The sequence below is a fragment of the Panthera uncia genome (genome assembly GCF_023721935.1).
Source record: "Panthera uncia isolate 11264 chromosome E2 unlocalized genomic scaffold, Puncia_PCG_1.0 HiC_scaffold_19, whole genome shotgun sequence".
NCBI lineage: Eukaryota > Metazoa > Chordata > Mammalia > Carnivora > Felidae > Panthera > Panthera uncia.
The window spans coordinates 31,414,015-31,431,227 of NW_026057588.1; the positions used below are offsets into that span (position 1 = coordinate 31,414,015).

General features: G+C 46.4%; 1 protein-coding gene across 4 annotated transcripts in view; it reads left to right on the top strand.

Moving 5' to 3' along the window:
• The window catches only part of NUP93 (nucleoporin 93), a 104,024-nt gene extending 87,069 nt beyond the window's left edge, over positions 1 to 16,955 (top strand). For 3 of the 4 annotated variants that reach the window (XM_049622159.1, XM_049622162.1, XM_049622161.1), the window contains 14 exons: positions 2,622 to 2,754; positions 4,404 to 4,561; positions 5,724 to 5,889; positions 6,159 to 6,252; positions 7,025 to 7,216; positions 7,811 to 7,937; positions 8,051 to 8,123; positions 8,433 to 8,477; positions 10,155 to 10,271; positions 11,043 to 11,161; positions 12,046 to 12,163; positions 12,608 to 12,691; positions 14,128 to 14,256; positions 16,682 to 16,955. In XM_049622159.1, the coding sequence (XP_049478116.1) occupies positions 2,622 to 2,754; positions 4,404 to 4,561; positions 5,724 to 5,889; positions 6,159 to 6,252; positions 7,025 to 7,216; positions 7,811 to 7,937; positions 8,051 to 8,123; positions 8,433 to 8,477; positions 10,155 to 10,271; positions 11,043 to 11,161; positions 12,046 to 12,163; positions 12,608 to 12,691; positions 14,128 to 14,256; positions 16,682 to 16,792 (1,666 nt within the window). In that variant the 3' untranslated portion in view covers positions 16,793 to 16,955. The remainder of the gene's footprint in view (positions 1 to 2,621; positions 2,755 to 4,403; positions 4,562 to 5,723; positions 5,890 to 6,158; positions 6,253 to 7,024; positions 7,217 to 7,810; positions 7,938 to 8,050; positions 8,124 to 8,432; positions 8,478 to 10,154; positions 10,272 to 11,042; positions 11,162 to 12,045; positions 12,164 to 12,607; positions 12,692 to 14,127; positions 14,257 to 16,681) is intronic. The other variant, XM_049622160.1, reaches the window with a different exon arrangement.
• The last annotated feature ends 258 nt before the right edge of the window (positions 16,956 to 17,213 follow it).

Below are 17,213 nucleotides of genomic sequence, written 5' to 3' on the forward strand. Positions count from 1 at the left end.
TCCAAATGTTTTTTATTCTTTTTTACATAGGCACAAAAGAGCTTATAGAGTATTATAATAGGCTTTTGCTAAATTTTTTAATGTAAGTTTTGGGTATATTGATATGGAGCCATAAAGATCCTAATGTATATGGTAATATTGCTACAAGCAGCAGAGTAAGAGTCAAAATTTCTGACAGTATATAAAAACCTTTAGGACTGAGTTTTTTATAATGTTTGATTTTGAGAGAGAGAGAGAAAGAGACCGAGTGCAAATGGGGGAGGGGCAGAGAGAGAGGGAGACCCAGAATCTGAAGCCGTCTCCAGACTCCAAGCTGTGAGCACAGAGCCTGACATGGGTCTCAAACCCTCAGACCGTGAGATCATGACCTAAGCCAAAGTGGGACGCTTAACCGACCGAGCCACCCAGGCGCCCCTAGGATTTTGTTTTTTTAATGGGTATATGACTGCTCGTGACTGCTTTTTCTTTAGTAAACCCACTCTTCAACATTGGTGCTTGACTTCACCAATGGTACAAGGCTTTTCTTGATTTTATATCTGGTAAGCCATCCCATTTATTTTATTCTCTTCATTTTGCTTATTTAATTTTACATATTTATTTGTCTTAAAAATTCTTTTTTTTTTCCCCTTAATTCCTTTGGCAGCACTTGGGAGCTACTTGGAAGTTTGCTGTCCACAATTACTGTCACCCTATTGCCCTTCTTTTCTAGGGGCATCACTCCCCACCGGTATCCTTTTCAAGGATTTGTTGTCATTTCTTGATAAAGGGACTATTTCATGATAATTATACTCACTTTTTAAAGTAGTTTCGCTGGTGCGAATCGTGATGGCGTGGCAAAGTAGACCCAGCCCCAAATGGTTTTTTGCAGATAAGGCTGAAAATGTTGAGAAAATGTAGGACTGGTACAGAAAAATGCCAGAGGCTCTTGTACCTTTTCACATTTCCTCCCCCCCCCCACCACTTTTTGATATGGGAATATTTTGTTTGATTTTGTTTTTTGTAGTTATGATCCAAATGTGTACAGTATGTGGTTTTATGTAGTTTGCTTTTTAAAATCTTTATCAGTATCATTTTGCATAACTGCATCGAATTCCATTGAGGTGTTTTTTTTTTGTTTTTTTTTTTTGGTAATTGACATTTAGATGTTTTTCTGTGTCTCTCTCATACTCTCATTCTGTTATTTTACTTAATCTGGTGTTGAATATCTGTGCATATGGAGCACCTGACTTTTTGAGTTAGTCTGTTTTGTTTTGGACAAGAAACATATTTAGAAAGTTCTTTATTCTGTTAACGCCATATCTGAATATCTGTAACTAGAACCAGTTAATCTTAGTATGGAAGCACCTTAAAAACACTACAGGTTTTAAGGAATTGCACGATTTTAAGAATACTAGCAAATAAATGAAAAAGAAATGATACAAAATCCTTTGCAACCATCGGTGTTGTAATTGGTTCAGCAAGGACATCAGTGGAAACTGAAACCATTCAGTAGAAGATTGTTGGTGAACAGAATATTCACATGGCTTCCAAGTATTACCCCACAGGGTACTTATCAATTTCAGAGGGAAAGGTACTTTTACAAAAGGTGGTGAAATCTGGTGAGTGACACTTTTAAGCAGGTGATCAAACCAAATATTACCTGGGGCTCAGTGGGCAGTACCAGCATCAGCTGTGTGGGATTCTTGGCAACAAAGTTGAATCTTAATTAAATCATGAGGAAATGGTCTAGGTTGTGGGACATTCTACCCAACAGCTGGCCTGGATTCTTTTTAAAAGGTCAGTGTCATGGAAAATGGTGGTAGAATTACCCTAGAGTACAGGAAATGGAAATGGCATGAGAACCAAGTGCCATGCATTCCTTTGACTGGATCCTAGACTTGGGGGGAGAAACACAAACCATAAAGGGTATTATTAGGAAATTTGAACGTGGCTTATATTTTAGATAATAGCAGTGTGTTGATGTTCAGTTTCTTGCTGTCATAATGGTATCGAGGTTAGGTAGGAGAATGCCCTAGTTCTTCCAAGGAACATAGTGAAGTATTTACAGATGAAGTAGCCCCTGCTTTCTGTATTTGTATACATTTTCAAATGGTTCAAAAAACAAGTGGGTGTGTATATGTACACGTGTGTGTACGTGTATATATATATATATATACATATATATATATGTATGTATCAACATAGAAACATGTGCACAAAGGCTAATAACAATTGATGAATCTCGGTAAAGGTTATATGAGTATTCATTGGGCTATTTTTTAAAATTTTTGATAGGTTTGAAATTTTCCAAAATAAAAAGTTTAAAAAGAATGCACCAAAGCATTCGGTTGTGAGTTGAAGCAACCTGTACATTAGGCCTTAATGCATTGGAAGTCTGCTGTTCTGTTCCTCGAGGGGTGCTTTTGAGCATCCACAGTGATGAAAGATCTGTACGGTGGTCTACTCCTCACTGAATCAGTAACATAGTTTGCTTTATGAAGCATGCACTGTTTCCTCCTCTGCGTTAGGTTTGAAGTCCAGGCCCTGCCCTGTAGAGTTCACAGTCTAATGTCAGGGATGTGGATACAGATACCTGTATGTGTTCTCAACCTTTTTTTTGTTTTCCTTTTCAATTTTTCCAGTTATAAGAATTACACCCTTGTGACTGTCTTTGGAAACTTGCATCAGGCCCAGCTAGGCGGGGTGCCTGGGACTTACCAGTTGGTTCGAAGTTTCTTGAACATTAAACTTCCGGCTCCCTTGCCTGGACTTCAGGTACTGGCATCTTTCTCTGTGTGATGAGTTACACGCCTGGAGTCGTCTCTCTGAGATAGGCATTGGCAGCGAAGATGAGGCTATGTGTGGAAACTGCTGTATGGAAAAGAGACCAGAGTGGGGCTAGGAGAAAGGCTGGGGGGACCTTGCAGGAATCCAGGTGATGAGCAGATGGTGGCTGCTCAGCTCAGTGGAGGAGGGCTCAGGGGGAGGATGTCATTGGATTCTTGACGTGTTCTGAAAGTAGGCCCAGTAGGACTTGTTGAAGACTTGGATGTGGGAGTGACAGGCAGAGTCAGGGATGACTCTTGGGATTGTTGCTTCAAACATCTGGAAGAATGGAGTTAGATACAATTCCTAGAATGTGACACTTTTCAGCTCATACATAGTCCAGTTGGGGGAATTATTTTATAGATTTAATACCCTGTGCAAAGCAGCACTAAGCTGGAGCTTTGTGCCAAGGTGGTGGGATACAGAGGAAGCTGTCTTGATAAAGGAGGTGAGGTTCACACTGCGCTTGAAAAATAGGGGCTCACCTGCCACAGGTCTTAGAAAAGGGTGTTTAAGGTGGAGGGAACAACATGAACAGATGCGTGGAGGCAGGAAAGAGTATCTAGCATAGCATATCGGGTGTGAGGTAGGGCTTGGAAAACGTGGGACTGGCAGGTGAAAGCCTTGAGTGCCAGGCTAAAGCACTTTGTTTTTTTTTGAGACAGAGAGAGAGACAGAGCATGAATGGGGGAGGGTGAGAGAGAGAGGGAGAAACAGAATCTGAAACAGGCTCCAGGCTCTGAGCCATCAGCCCAGAGCCCGACGCGGGGCTTGAACTCACAAACCGCAAGATCATGACCTGAGCTGAAGTCGGACGCTGAACCGACTGAGCCACTCAGGCGCCCCAGCACTTTGGATGTAAATACCTCAAAGGGGTTCAAGTGGAGAAGTGATAATGGTCAGATCTGGTTTTAGAAAGAGTCCTGTGGGGGGAAGGGTTGAGGGACCAAGAAAGGAAGTCTGAGGCCCACCCCTCTGGAGGAGCTGGAGAGAAGCGGAGAGAAAAGCAATCCCAGGCTTCCGTACAGATGATGACAGAAGCATTTGGAGGATAGACCAGCTCCGGTACTGGGACAGTGGGAGTGGAGCTGCCTTCTCAGATCCCCAGTGTCGAAAACAAAGATAGTCAGTGAATGAACAGCCGACAAATGAATGAAAGTGCCAGTGTCCGTTTGACTAATCATTTGTAGTTAACACTTTATAAACTCAAGTATAGTAATGGTAGTCTCTTACTGGTCGGTAAACTTTAGCCCTTGCTTTGCGGGGGTTGCAAGAGCGCACGTCTGTGAATTATCACAGAGCATGTTACCCAGTTACTGGCTACTGGGATTCCAAGGTGAATCCACAGGCTGGCTTTCAGTCAGGTGGAGCACATGGTGTTCTCAAGGAAAAGCTCTAGGGCCAGGCTGCATTCACCAGCTTGGACAAGGTAGTTAATGTCCCTGTGCCTCAGTTTCCTTGTTTATAAAACAGGGAGGTCCCTACCTAACGGGCTGGTTGTGAAGCTGAAGTGACTTAGTATGAGAAGAGGTGAGTGTATCAGAAAGCCATCAGTTAGCTTTGTTTGCCTGCTTATTTGAGCATCTTTCCTCTTTTAGGATGGAGAAGTGGAAGGCCATCCTGTGTGGGCATTAATTTATTACTGCATGCGCTGTGGGGACCTGCTTGCCGCTTCGCAGGTGGTTAACCGAGCCCAGCACCAGCTGGGAGAATTTAAAACCTGGTTCCAGGAGTACATGAACAGCAAGGACAGAAGGTATGGTGAACGAGATGGTGCATCCAGAAGACGCCACGTGCCATCAACAGGGATTTGCTCCACCGGCATTTGCTCTTTTTGCCCCGTGCATGGCTCAGAATAAGTTTCTGCTTGGGAAAAAAATGAAGTCTAGAAAGCAAGTAGAACTTGCCCGAGAATATCAGTTGAGAACATTAAAAGAGCCCCATTCTGATACTGAAGCGTTTGTGTTTGGGGATTTTTCTGTTCCTGTGTGGGAGGGAGGCACTGTGGTTAGGAGCACGATTTTACATATCCTGTAAATCCCGGGCATATCCAGGATGCTTTATTTAAAAACTCTGCTGCATTACACTTCATTTAACACTCAGTGCTTTTGTGGTTGGCCCAATATGAAAATGTGTTGTCACACACTTCGTAGCTCAAAGGCTACAACGAGAAGTTAGTCATTTTGAAGTGCAATCATTGAAACTGGGTTTTTTGTTTGTTTGTTTTGTTTTCAGTTCTTTTCCATTAAGGAACTGCTAAGGATTAATTTTTCTCTGGGTTTTAATGTACTTGGGCTAAGTTCATATTCACTGAAACCCAGTTTAAATATATGTATTTGTATTTGAGACGAATAACGGTGGTTACTCTATTTTCTCCTGTGGAATACTAGCGATACTTTTCAAGGCAGGTTTTTAGACAGTGTTCATGATGCCATGTCCAGAGATTGTCGTAAACCATAAGCCTCTCTCTTTGCTCGCATTAGTGAGTTTAAAGTAGGGTTAATGGTGAAGAGACCCCGAAGCAAGGATCTGAGTGCAAGTAGTTTATTTTGGAGGTAATCTTACATGTATAAGGGAGCAAGGAGGTCAGAGTGGGGGCCAAGACACTTAAGGGAAGGACTCACTTTTGTCCATCACGGCTTGAGGGTTGCTGGGGAGTGCGGTGGAGTATTAATTCCCCAGCATTTCTGACGTGCCCCTGAAGGCCTCTGCCAGAGGAAGCCGGCAGGCGGGGGAGACGAAGGTGTTGGTGGCCACACGTTGGATGAAAATGGTGGTAGCGGGGGATGTGGCTGGGGTGGTGTCTGTGAAGGAAGGCTGCGTAACTCTGCTATGTGGTTGGGACCCGGGGTGCTTGCAGGTACCCCTGAGGGTCTTCAGCATGTGTATCTATGCTGTCTGTTCCCTTGTGTCTTTAGGTTGTCACCAGCCACAGAGAACAAGCTCCGACTGCATTACCGCAGGGCCCTCAGGAACAACACGGACCCCTACAAGCGGGCCGTGTACTGTATCATTGGCAGATGCGACATCACCGACAACCAGAGCGAAGTAGCTGACAAAACCGAGGACTACCTGTGGCTGAAGGCAGGCACCGCTTCCCTTGCCTGAGCAGGGCGTTAGCCCCTTCCCTCTGCTTGTGTTCCGCACACACATTTTACCTGCTTAATGTGTGATGCCAGTAGGGTGATAGGGCTAGTGGATTTCCTGCCTCTTGACCCCGTTTTTTGTTGTATAGTTCTCAACCAGTAACCACAGCCATTAGCACAGCCTCGAGCTGCTGAGCAGCGACAGGTCTGCATGCCTGGCTCGGGACGTAGTTTGTACCAATGCATGTGTTTCTCTTGGGGGTTTAGTTGAACCAAGTGTGTTTTGATGACGACGGCACCAGCTCCCCACAAGACAGGCTCACTCTTTCACAGTTCCAGAAACAGTTGTTGGAAGACTATGGTAAGATACCCTGAATGGAACTACTTTCTCTGTCTTGTCCACCTAAGGTCACAACTTAGCTTTCCTCTAGGAACGTCCTTCGTCTCTGAGCTCCGGATCTTCAGAACACAACACAACACATCAGTGATTTCAAATTCAAGTAGAGGCCATGTGAGCTCAAGCAGTGTGTGTGACTTACATGGTCATACACAGTAAAAGCTATTTTACCCCAGTTCTTTGAACTGCTCTGGTAGACGTTTGCTCAGGGAGAGACAGAGGCAGGACTTGGCTATTGCTTGCTTGTGGATCTCGCAATGACTGTATCTGAGCGTAAATGAGGGGGACATAGCTCTCCCTCCTCACTGTTTCTGTTTAAGAATTCTGGGAGCAAAAGAAGGTCCCAACTAGTGGCCAGCATTTATTGAATTCACACACCTGTGAATCTGAGTGAACTGAAGTATCTTTGAAATCTTCATTCCTCTCCTTATCGAGTGACCCTTCGCAGGGCAAAGGAGATAAACAGCCTCTTTTATGTGTCGTCCTAAGGTCCTGAACTCTGTTTCTCTCCCACTTATGCAAGCGGTTTGGGTTTTACAGCACGACCCCACTCGCCAGTTGTGTTGTGAGGTCTGGAGAAGGTTGTGGAACCAGGTCATGGTTCCTGTGGCAGTCCACCGTGCCCGGGGCCCCCTTCATCCCGTCAGCAGGTCCTCTGAGCACGCGGGGCTTCTGCCTGGGGTCGGGGCTGCTGAGAGCCTGGCTCCTGAGTCAGCTTCGCCTCCTCCTCCCCCAGGCGAGTCCCACTTCACGGTGAACCAGCAGCCCTTCCTGTACTTCCAAGTACTCTTCCTGACGGCACAGTTCGAGGCTGCCATCGCTTTTCTCTTCCGCATGGAGCGGCTGCGCTGCCATGCAGTCCACGTGGCGCTGGTCCTCTTTGAGCTGAAGCTGCTTTTAAAATCCTCGGGACAGAGTGCTCAGCTCCGTGAGTATTTGTTGGCACTGGCGTCCCCATCACTCACCCCCTCCCCCATCGGGCGGCAGCACACACGCACCTGCCACCACCGAGGCTTTGGGCACATGGTGCAAGTCGTGTCAGGGCAGTGGAGGTAGCACTGTGTGAAGGGCTAGCTCTGTGGCCAGTCGGTCAGACCGCCCGGAGAATGAGCGGGAAGCAGTCCCTGGAGTCCTGAGTCACATTCCGTTAGGGCCCTAAGCGGAAACCCCAGCCGCCACTCTCTGTGCCCACCTGCCCGGGGCGGGAGAGTCTGAAGAGGGGCAGAAGACAAATGTGGATGAATGCCTGCAGACTCCTTAGCAGTGCAGTCCGGTCTCCTCAGAGCGCGAGCCGTAACGGCCAGCGGTCTCCACCTTCCAGTGTGAGAGCAGCGCGCTAGTAACGGACTCCAGAATGCCGTTTCCCCCTCTGCTTGGAAAGCAGCTGAGGACAGGGTAGTGCAGCTTACATTGGCAAACGTTGGCCAGGCTGCAGGGTCTTTGGATTCAGCTCCCATAATTCCCGGTTGCCTGGGTCAGACGGGCAGGGTGGTCGTGACCGGTTCTGTCCCCCACGGTGCAGTCAGCCACGAGCCTGGCGACCCTCCCTGCATGCGGCGGCTGAACTTTGTGCGGCTACTCATGCTCTACACCCGCAAGTTTGAGTCCACAGACCCGAGGGAGGCACTCCAGTACTTCTACTTCCTCAGGTAACACCCACTTTTGACCATTGACTTCGGCTGGCTTTCATCTCTGTCATCCTGAGAACGATTAGAGACCTCAGGTCCACGCCAGAAACCGTGTTGCTTTTGTCCCCTTCCAGGGATGAGAAAGATAGTCAAGGAGAAAACATGTTTTTGCGCTGCGTGAGTGAGCTTGTGATAGAAAGTCGAGAGGTACGTCGGTCCCTCCTTTCTCCCACCCACGATTTGCAGTGCACACACCCGTGCTGACGTGATGCTGTGTGGTCACGCTAGCATGGCTGTGGCGGATGAGGCCCGGGGCGGGGTTAGTGGGGGGTTCGGTTGTCTTTGCTTTCTTGGTTTCTGATCGCGAAAATACCGATTCAGTCTCACTGTTTTCTGATTCATGTAAAACTTCTCCTGCCTCCGCTGTTTTCTTCCTCTCTTTTGTGTCCAGAGAATTGTGGATTGTGTGTATATCGTTGTCCAGTAAATTGAGTACACTTTTTTTTGTCTCCACAGTTCGATATGATTCTTGGGAAACTAGAGAATGATGGAAGTAGAAAGGTGGGTTAAATGTGCCTCTAGAGATGTGTTAGTTTGCAGTTGGGGATGTACAGTTGTCAAAAGAATATAGTTAAATCTTAGGATTCAAAGTAATAAAGATGCAGATCTTAACGAAATTGTAGTTTAAGCAGCAAAGAATGGCCACAAATGATGCCCTTGATCTTAACACACATCTGTTTCTCTAAACTATGTAAATGTATAGCAAGATAGCTTTTTTGTTCTTAGTAATCTCTACATCCAGTAGGGGGCTTGAACCCACAACCCCAGGATCAAGAGTCAACAGGCTCTACTGACTGAGCCAGCCAGGCACCCCGATCAGATAGCTTTTTTATTATGTGCAGAGGACTCATCTGTTCGTGCCTGCTGATTTTTGAGCTAAGAAGACTGCATTTCTGTCATTCTTGGCTCAGAAAATATGCAAGAAAAGGAATTATTTACTGCACCTACTCTCCCCAGATAAAAAAGTTAGAAATATGCTTGACCTCTCTCAGAAGGTAGTTTCTGAGGGCTGAGAACTTCACTCTGACCCTGGAGATACAGCTGTGCCTGTGACCTTAGTGATTCCCTGAGACCTGTCGTGTGCAGTGGGAGCCATAGCTAAAGGTGCAGAGGCCCTGGTGCCAAAAACCAGTCTGACCCCACACAGGCATTCTCCTGGTGGCTTTGGGAAAGTCACCTGCGTCTCTCAGGAACTCCCTTTCCTCACTTGTAAAGATGGGTGGTTTGGACCCAGCAATCTCAAGATGAGCTCGCAATGTGCACACCTTCCAGCTCAGAAGAACGGACAGTGACAGTACTGGTGACAATGGCCATGCTTATTGAGCAGTGACATTTGCCAAGCACTGTGCTGAATGCTTTATAGGTATTTTTTAACTGATCACCACAATAATGATCCAACAAGGTGGTTTTCAAATGAGGAAAAGAAAACAAGAGCAGTTCATTATTTCCCGCAGGATCACACAGCTAGTAAGAAGGGGAGGTGGAATTTGAATCCAGTCCTTCGTGACTCCAGAGCCCATGCTCTTCACTTGTCTCCTGTGCCGCCTCCAGGGTGGCAGGAGCAGGTCACCCCGACTTGGTCTAGCGCTGATGGAAAATCAGAATAGCCTGTCAGATGTCACTCTGTCCACACTAGCTCTTCTGTGGTTCCTAAGGCCTCTCGTGCTCTCCTGACCATTTGGTTGCTGTTGAATGTTAATGGTGATTTTTAAAAAAAAATATCCTGATGCCATTTGCCATATATTTTTTCAGCACCGAATTTCTTTTACCATCTGTCTTAGAAAACAAATCCAGAATCTTTCAGGTATTTTCTCTGAGCCTCCTTCCTGGTTTTTCCTCCTAGTGCCTACGCATCAGCAAATTTAAAATCATTGACTCTTTCACCTACCCTCTGGATCATGTTGGACAATCAGGCAGCACAGACGTCTTATTGCTGACTCCTCTGTGCTGCCCGTGAGTCTGCTTCTTCATCTGTAGTTTCCTTGGTCCCTTTCATATGTTTAATAGGACCTTACATCTTCCAGAATGCCAGAGTCTAGCAGATGAAATGTATGCATTGCCTAGGGCAGGCATTTTCAGTTAAAGTCGTTTTCAGATCCCAACTGCTTCTGTGTGTTTAAATTAACAGTTCTGCGTACCCATCTCTCTCCTCCTCCCCTCTGTAATTTGTCTTGTCAGCCTGGAGTCATAGATAAGTTTACTAGTGACACAAAGCCTATTATCAACAAAGTTGCTTCCGTGGCAGAAAATAAAGGACTGTTTGAAGAAGCAGCAAAGCTCTATGACCTTGCCAAGGTAAGACATGCCCTTTTCCTTCTTCTGTACTTAATAGATCCGTCGGCCTTTTGGCATTAAATGCACAAACAGTTTGACAATGCCACTGTTGCACCGCTGTCCTGATGAGGCATTTTCTCCTAGTGCTTGGCAGTTAATGGTCCGGTCAGGGTGAAATTCCCATTTTACAGAGTTACCTCTGCCCATAAAGTATTTCTAGCCAAATAAGAACAACATATTGCCCGGACATCCTGTAGGCCTTGAGCTCTCCTCTCACTTGGCAGCAGAATAGGCGTCCATCACATTTCGATGGTGAAGCTTTGGGACAAAATGCCTTCGTGCTTACCCTTCTGGTCGCCACAGACACGCTCGTGAGGCCTGTGTGTTAGGGAAGGCGGTGACAGCTGAGGTGCTTCGAGAGAACTAGAATAAGTACTTCGACATGAGGACATATGGTGACTGCTGATCATTACGTGGCCTAAAAAAGATTATGCTCTTTCTTTTATAAACTGAGAAAAGTGGGCCAAAAGAAGGTTTATAATTCATTTTTTGTTAATTCAAAGATGTTTTGAATGAGTTCTAATTAAGATGTGGAAAAATGCGCGGACATTAAGGGTCCAGCTTAATGAGCTTTCCATAGGTGTATATCTGTAACCATCATCCAGATCAAGGTACAGAATGTTTTAATCCATCACCCCAGAACGTTCCCTCTTTTGGTTATTTTGTTTTTCCTTTTCTCTTTTACTGATTATTTATAATCGATTCCTTCCTTAATTTTAAAAAATGGAACAGAATGCTGACAAGGTGCTAGAGCTGATGAACAAACTGCTCAGCCCTGTTGTCCCCCAGATCAGCGCACCACAGTCCAACAAAGAGAGGCTGAAGAACATGGCGCTCTCCATCGCGGAACGGTAAGACCGAGAGCTGGCGCCGAGGGGGCACGGCGCCAGTGCCAGGTTGCCCGTGCCCACCACATGCGTCTTCAGCTTTACTAGTCACATCAGGTGGCCTTCCAGAGTCTCCCCATCCCCCCAGCACTGCTTGAGAGTTCTTTTTGCCCCACATCATAACCAGTACTTGTCGCTATCAGACTTTAAAGTTTTGCTAGAAAGAAGGGTATGAAAGCGTATGTCAACATTCTAATCTTGCTCATTAAGTTTAACTCTGGGCATTGTACTCCTCTATACACTTATAAGCCATCTTAAAGACATTCTGGAGCGAAGCTAGTGATAGGTGGATGGGGGAATTCTTAGAGATGGTAGTGGCCAGTGTTTAAGAGCCACCTTCTTCCTTCTTTGGTGAGATAACGGAGTTATCAGACTTTATTTGGTGGAGCTCCCAGGCTGAGGCCACAGTCATTACCTTTTGTGCTCTCTACAGATACTCCTAGTAAAGTGACTTAGAGAAAACTGGGTTCGAGATGCTTTCCTGGGGTAGCACAGAAGAAGACTCCTGATCAAATAATCCATTTAGCAAACACTCTACAGTGGTAGCCACTGGACTTTTGACCCATCAGAACCTTTTTATCCTTCCTGGAGATTTGGATGCTTAATGGTGGCCGAGGCCGAGGTGGCACGAGCCATGCTTCGTGCAGAATATTTACAGATGGATTCGTATCAAATCCACCATCAACTTCTTGGCCATTGGAAAAGAAACGCTATTTTCCACTCCTTAATTCACCTCACCTAGAGATTTCAAGAGGTTTTGAGATTTTTCAAATGCTATCCTAAAGTTACAGATTGCATAGAAATTCAAAATTATCCCTGTCCCCTCTTCCCTCTTTTTTGTCTTTCAGGTATAGGGCTCAGGGAATCAGTGCAAATAAATTTGTGGATTCCACGTTCTATCTTCTGTTGGACTTGATCACCTTTTTTGACGAGTATCACAGTGGTCATATTGACAGAGCCTTTGATGTAAGTTTTAAGAGGGCTATTTGAAGTGCAGGTTGATGTATGCCCTTGGAAATCCAAAACACTATATGGGATGCATCTAAAACAAAGGAAATGTTACCAACGTGCCTGTTAAGCAAAGAAGACAAGTATGATCCTGGGACTTGAAAGGGGATTTCTGTGTTGCTCTTTTTTCTCTCTGCTCCCCATTCCTTTCCTCATTAGTCTGAAAATGGAGAGATTTCTTGGAGTAACTTGCAATCTCTGAATTTTAGAATTGCCTCAGAAAATGTGGTTGGGAATTTAGTCAGAAAATTAGAAAGACCAAAGCCTTTGTGTGTTTGAGGGAAGGTAGTATTTTGTATTAAAGAGCCCTTTGTAACATGTGAGATGCTTGCTGTCTGTCTAAGGAGACAAGATGACTGATGGTTATTTCATATGCAGCCGGTCGGGTTTTGTTTTAAACAGATCATTGATCGTTTGAAGCTGGTGCCCCTGAATCAGGAAAGTGTGGAAGAGAGAGTGGCTGCCTTCAGAAATTTCAGTGATGAAGTGAGTCCTTTTCTTCCTGCATTATAGAATTTTTTCCCCACTTCTGCTGAAAGCTTTTGTTTTAGTGTAGCTGATGATGTTGAGAGTCCCAGTACACTAACCATGTAGACTGAGTTTAATAAGGCGAGTCCAATTTCAGATATTCCTAGGTTGGTTTTCTGTGAGTACACATATCCCCATCAGGTCATTGTCCAAATTCCTGACTCAGAAAACACAGTCTCTTTAGTGATTAGACATGTTCTTGGGGGCACAGATTCCTGGTTGATCCTGTGTGGTCTGGTTTAAATCTGTATTGTCCACTTGTTCTAGAGGGAATCTTAGTGCTTAACTCTGATCTTCCTTAAGTAGTTCCATTGGGTGTATGAAACATGCACCATGATGCACCTCCTTCTTTCGCTTCTCTGAACTGTTTGTCTTGAGAAGCAGAACAGTGACCATGGACTCAGTTGCCAGCCCATGAGCCCCAGAGCCGCTGTCTCTCTGCAGAGTTTCTAGCACATTGCCACCATCTAGCCCAAGGGTGCGCAGTTGAGCTGCCCACTGGAATTTCTAAGAGGCTGTAAAAAATCTTCATACCCAAGGCCTACCCCAGAAATTCTGGCTTCTCTGATCTGGACTGGCCTAAGACTTCTCTGGTTGTTCCCACATGTAAAAAACTTTTCTCTAGAACCACAGACACAGGGCCAGCTGCCTGGCCCTGGGATGTCACTAGCTGTTTCCATTTAAAACCATTACACAGTAAGCAAATACCTCTTATGAAGACATGTTTCTGTTTTAGAGGAAGAGGGAAGGCCAGCTTCCGCACGTGGGGGGCTGTTGCCTGCTGTGGTACTCAGTTTAGAAGGTCTTGCCCCTTGCCGACCTGCCTTTCTTACCTGCTGTCATTTCTACCCCAGCCACTTCCCCTGTTGTTGTTTCTTGCCTTTCCCGGGATATACTGTTCACTGCGTTACGGAATGAAGTGGTGCACCAGGGTCTGCCCTTGAAGACGCTCCCAACGACTCTGCTAGGGCTGGGCAGGTTCAGTGGAGACAGTCTGGCAGGTCTAAGATAGTGGGGAGTGGCGGGGCCTGGAGAACCAGTGTGCACATCCCTACCTACTGACATTGAAATCCAGACTTCTTACGGTAATCACTCTGCTGGCCAGTCCAAGCCTACATAGTGGCCAGATACGGTCAGCATGCTTTTGGCTCGCTGCCCCTCTTTATGCCTAGGAGGAATGGCATACAGAAAGGAGAAGAATAATCTGTCTCACCTGATCAGCATTGCCTGTGCTTTCCTCTCATGCTTGACATGGCGGTGCCATTGGCTGCTTTTTGGTGACCCTGTAGTTCTCTCCCTGGCAGCTGTGGGACGTGATGTGCCTGGACATACACTGGTTGTCGGCCCCAGGGCTCGGTGCTTTTTCCTTACTTCATGTGTTTTTCTCTGGGCAGATCAGGCACAACCTCTCAGAAGTGCTTCTCGCCACCATGAACATCTTGTTCACACAGTTTAAGAGGCTCAAAGGGACAAGTCCGTCCTCGGCATCCAGGCCCCAGCGAGTCGTCGAGGACCGTGACTCTGTAAGATCCCAGCATTGGCCAGAACCATCGCTGAGAACCACCTTTCTGGTCTGCTGTCCTCAGCACCTCATGAGACCCCCGCTCCTGACCCCAAATGCTCTTTCCTCACTGCCTAGCTGCTGAGTAAACCTTGTGTCAGGCTCTCGGAAGAAATTGAACATTAACGGGATCACCGCTGCTCTCAAGTTTTAAAAAAAAGTGAAGTCTGCAGATACTACCTTTTAAAAAATCAAACAGAATACTAATTTGTGGTGATTCCATAGGAATTTCATACACATTTTGAAATCGGAAGGTTATTTTGTGAGCCTCAGCTCAGCACTTTCATCAGAATCATAAGTACTTCTGGTCAGCAATGAATTTGATTCAATGAATTTGATTCTGCCCTCATCTGAACCTCTCAGTGACCCCAGAGAGGTACCTTGAGGCAGTGATTGTTATCCCCACTTTACAGCTGAGGGAACTGAGGCCCTGGGTCAGGAAGCGGTTTGCTTTTGCAGGCCCCTCAGGTGATGGTGAAGGAGCCGTGTCTGGAAGCTGAGCCGTCTGACATGCGGCCGGGACTCCTTCCGCTGCCTTTGGGGCCTCCAGCATCGTGTGGCTCAAGCCAGGTCCAGGTGGATGGAAGCCTGGGGCTTGCACGGCATATGTTGTCCGGTTGATTTGACAAAAGGGCGTAGGTGCTTGACCCCATGAAAACTACCTTTCCCTTAACTTCCCCACTTAATGTTTGAAATCCTGTCTTCTGCCTCCAAGGGTGTGGGGGGGGGCTCTCTCAGCTGTGACCCTACAGGCACTGTCGTGACAGAATTGCTGTCTAGTGAGTGATGGTGGAAATTTTCACCGTCAGCAGCGTAGGTGGCAGTGCTCGGGATGGTCCACTGAGTGGTAGGCCCATCCCCGGGTGCCCCAGAGGCAGCTGCTGGTCTGCCATCCACCCTTTGGGCAGGCTAGAACCTGGACCGCATAAAAGATACACGTCAGGAGACGTGCCAGCAGTGGCTCATTGTGCCTGGGCCTTGGCAGACAAGTGTTGAGGTGGTGGACATTTCCGGTGCTCTGTGGGCTCCTCATAGGGCGGGGGGGGGGGCGGGTGGCTGCCCCCACAGAGAGTGCCGCTATGGCCTTGCAGGCCTTTTCCCACATGTGAAGGAATAGTTTCAGGACCAGCTGAACTCACGTTCTGTGTGTCTCAAGCTTTCTTTTTTAGACCCTTGGTTTTCACATACCATGAATAAAGCCATTCTCCTGTCTGCCTGTCACCCACTACACCTTTTCTCTGAAAGCTAGGGGTGCAGGGTCACAGAGAGACTTCTGTGTAAAAGCTCCCTGCCCGAGAAGTGGCTTCGTGCTGTAAAGTGCGGAGCTGCCCGTTGAGGGGGTGAGTCCCTCTGCCTGAACACTCCTAAAGTTCACTTACAGTAGCTTCAGATGACGCATGAGAGCCCATGCACTTTTGAAGAAAATCTAATGGGTACTCTCATCATAAAGTAAAAATTTCTTTCGGTTTGGACATTAACTAGGATGTATGCTTGCCAGTTTATTTCATCTATCAGGTAAAAAGCCCATGGCTTTCAGATTTCTTCTTGAATGGTCCTTAGGAAGCCTAGTAAGTGACCCCTGAGTTATCCTTAAAAGTCTTGTTACTGGTCTAAAAGAGGTTTGTAGACTCTCCCTTTGTACTCCAGATCTAGTTTCCTTTCTTGCTCCTATAAGCATCCAGCACATCTCAACACGGGGCAACCTGAAGCTGTTCTTCTAAGTTTCTTTATTCTGTATTTAGTAATTTATCCCCTGGAAATCAGGGTGAAGATTGTCTTTTTTTTTTTTTTTTTTTTCCCCTGTTACTGGAATTACCTAAATTTAAATCTTCTTCCCTCCTGGAACAATCTAGGAACCTCATAAATATTATTACCAAGGAATGGAGGGCCCAGCGTTTATGTCAGGAAAGAAGAAATGGGAGGCGTGGGAGGAAAGAAAAGGGAAGAAGCAGGAGAGGAAAAGAGCCAGAATGTGACTGGACCCACTTTGTGGGGAGGTCTGAGAAGCTCAGACCCCCGCAGAGGCAGGTGGTCAGAAACCAGCCAGGAGAGAGCGGGAGGCTCGGAGAAGGAGAGCAGGCCGTCTGAAGCATGGGGCTGTGTCAGAAGCTGGTCCCGTGTGTCAGGCGAGGCAGTTTGTCTGGCAACCCCGTCTGTCTTTTGCTTAGTAGAAGGGTTTTGGAAGTGGGGCCTCAGTGGACCAGCTTTGCTTAAGTCTGCACCTTATGGGTAACATGACAGTTGAGGGTGAGACTCTCATCCACTCACCAGAAAGCTGCCCCCTGACACGAGGGGGTAGAAAATGGAAGAACACGGTGGTTGTTCCCAGTATTGTACCCAGATGCAAAAGCTCACTGGTTTTCTTCTCTTCTTTCCCTTTTTCTCAGCAACTCCGAAGCCAAGCCCGAGCCCTGATTACCTTTGCTGGGATGATCCCCTACCGGACATCTGGGGACACCAATGCAAGGCTGGTGCAGATGGAGGTCCTCATGAATTAAGTGCAATGCTTTGCGGGGCTTCTGGGACTGCGCGCTGTCAGTACCTCAGGCGCGTGGGCCCGCTGGGGTGGGGTTTCTGGTTTTGTTTCTGTTGTGTTGTGTTTTGTTTTGTTTTTTGTATTATGTATTTTTGTCAGCACCCAATAAATTTCTTTGATTTGTATTTCTTTTCACATTCTTTTATTTTCATTTTTTTTTCCTTTGAAATTTTGTTTCAATTTTTATTTGTGTGGGAGGAAATGTCTTCACTAGTGCTTGGGCCAGAGAATGCTAGGCTTATATAGGCATCTGTGATTTGGTTAAAGTTGACCTTAAATGATTAAAAAAAACACCCAAAATGAGCAAGGAAATGAAGCCTTTGGGAGTTGCTTTTGTTAGATACAGTATCCCTATGGCAGGGTCACTGTCCATGTTTTACATT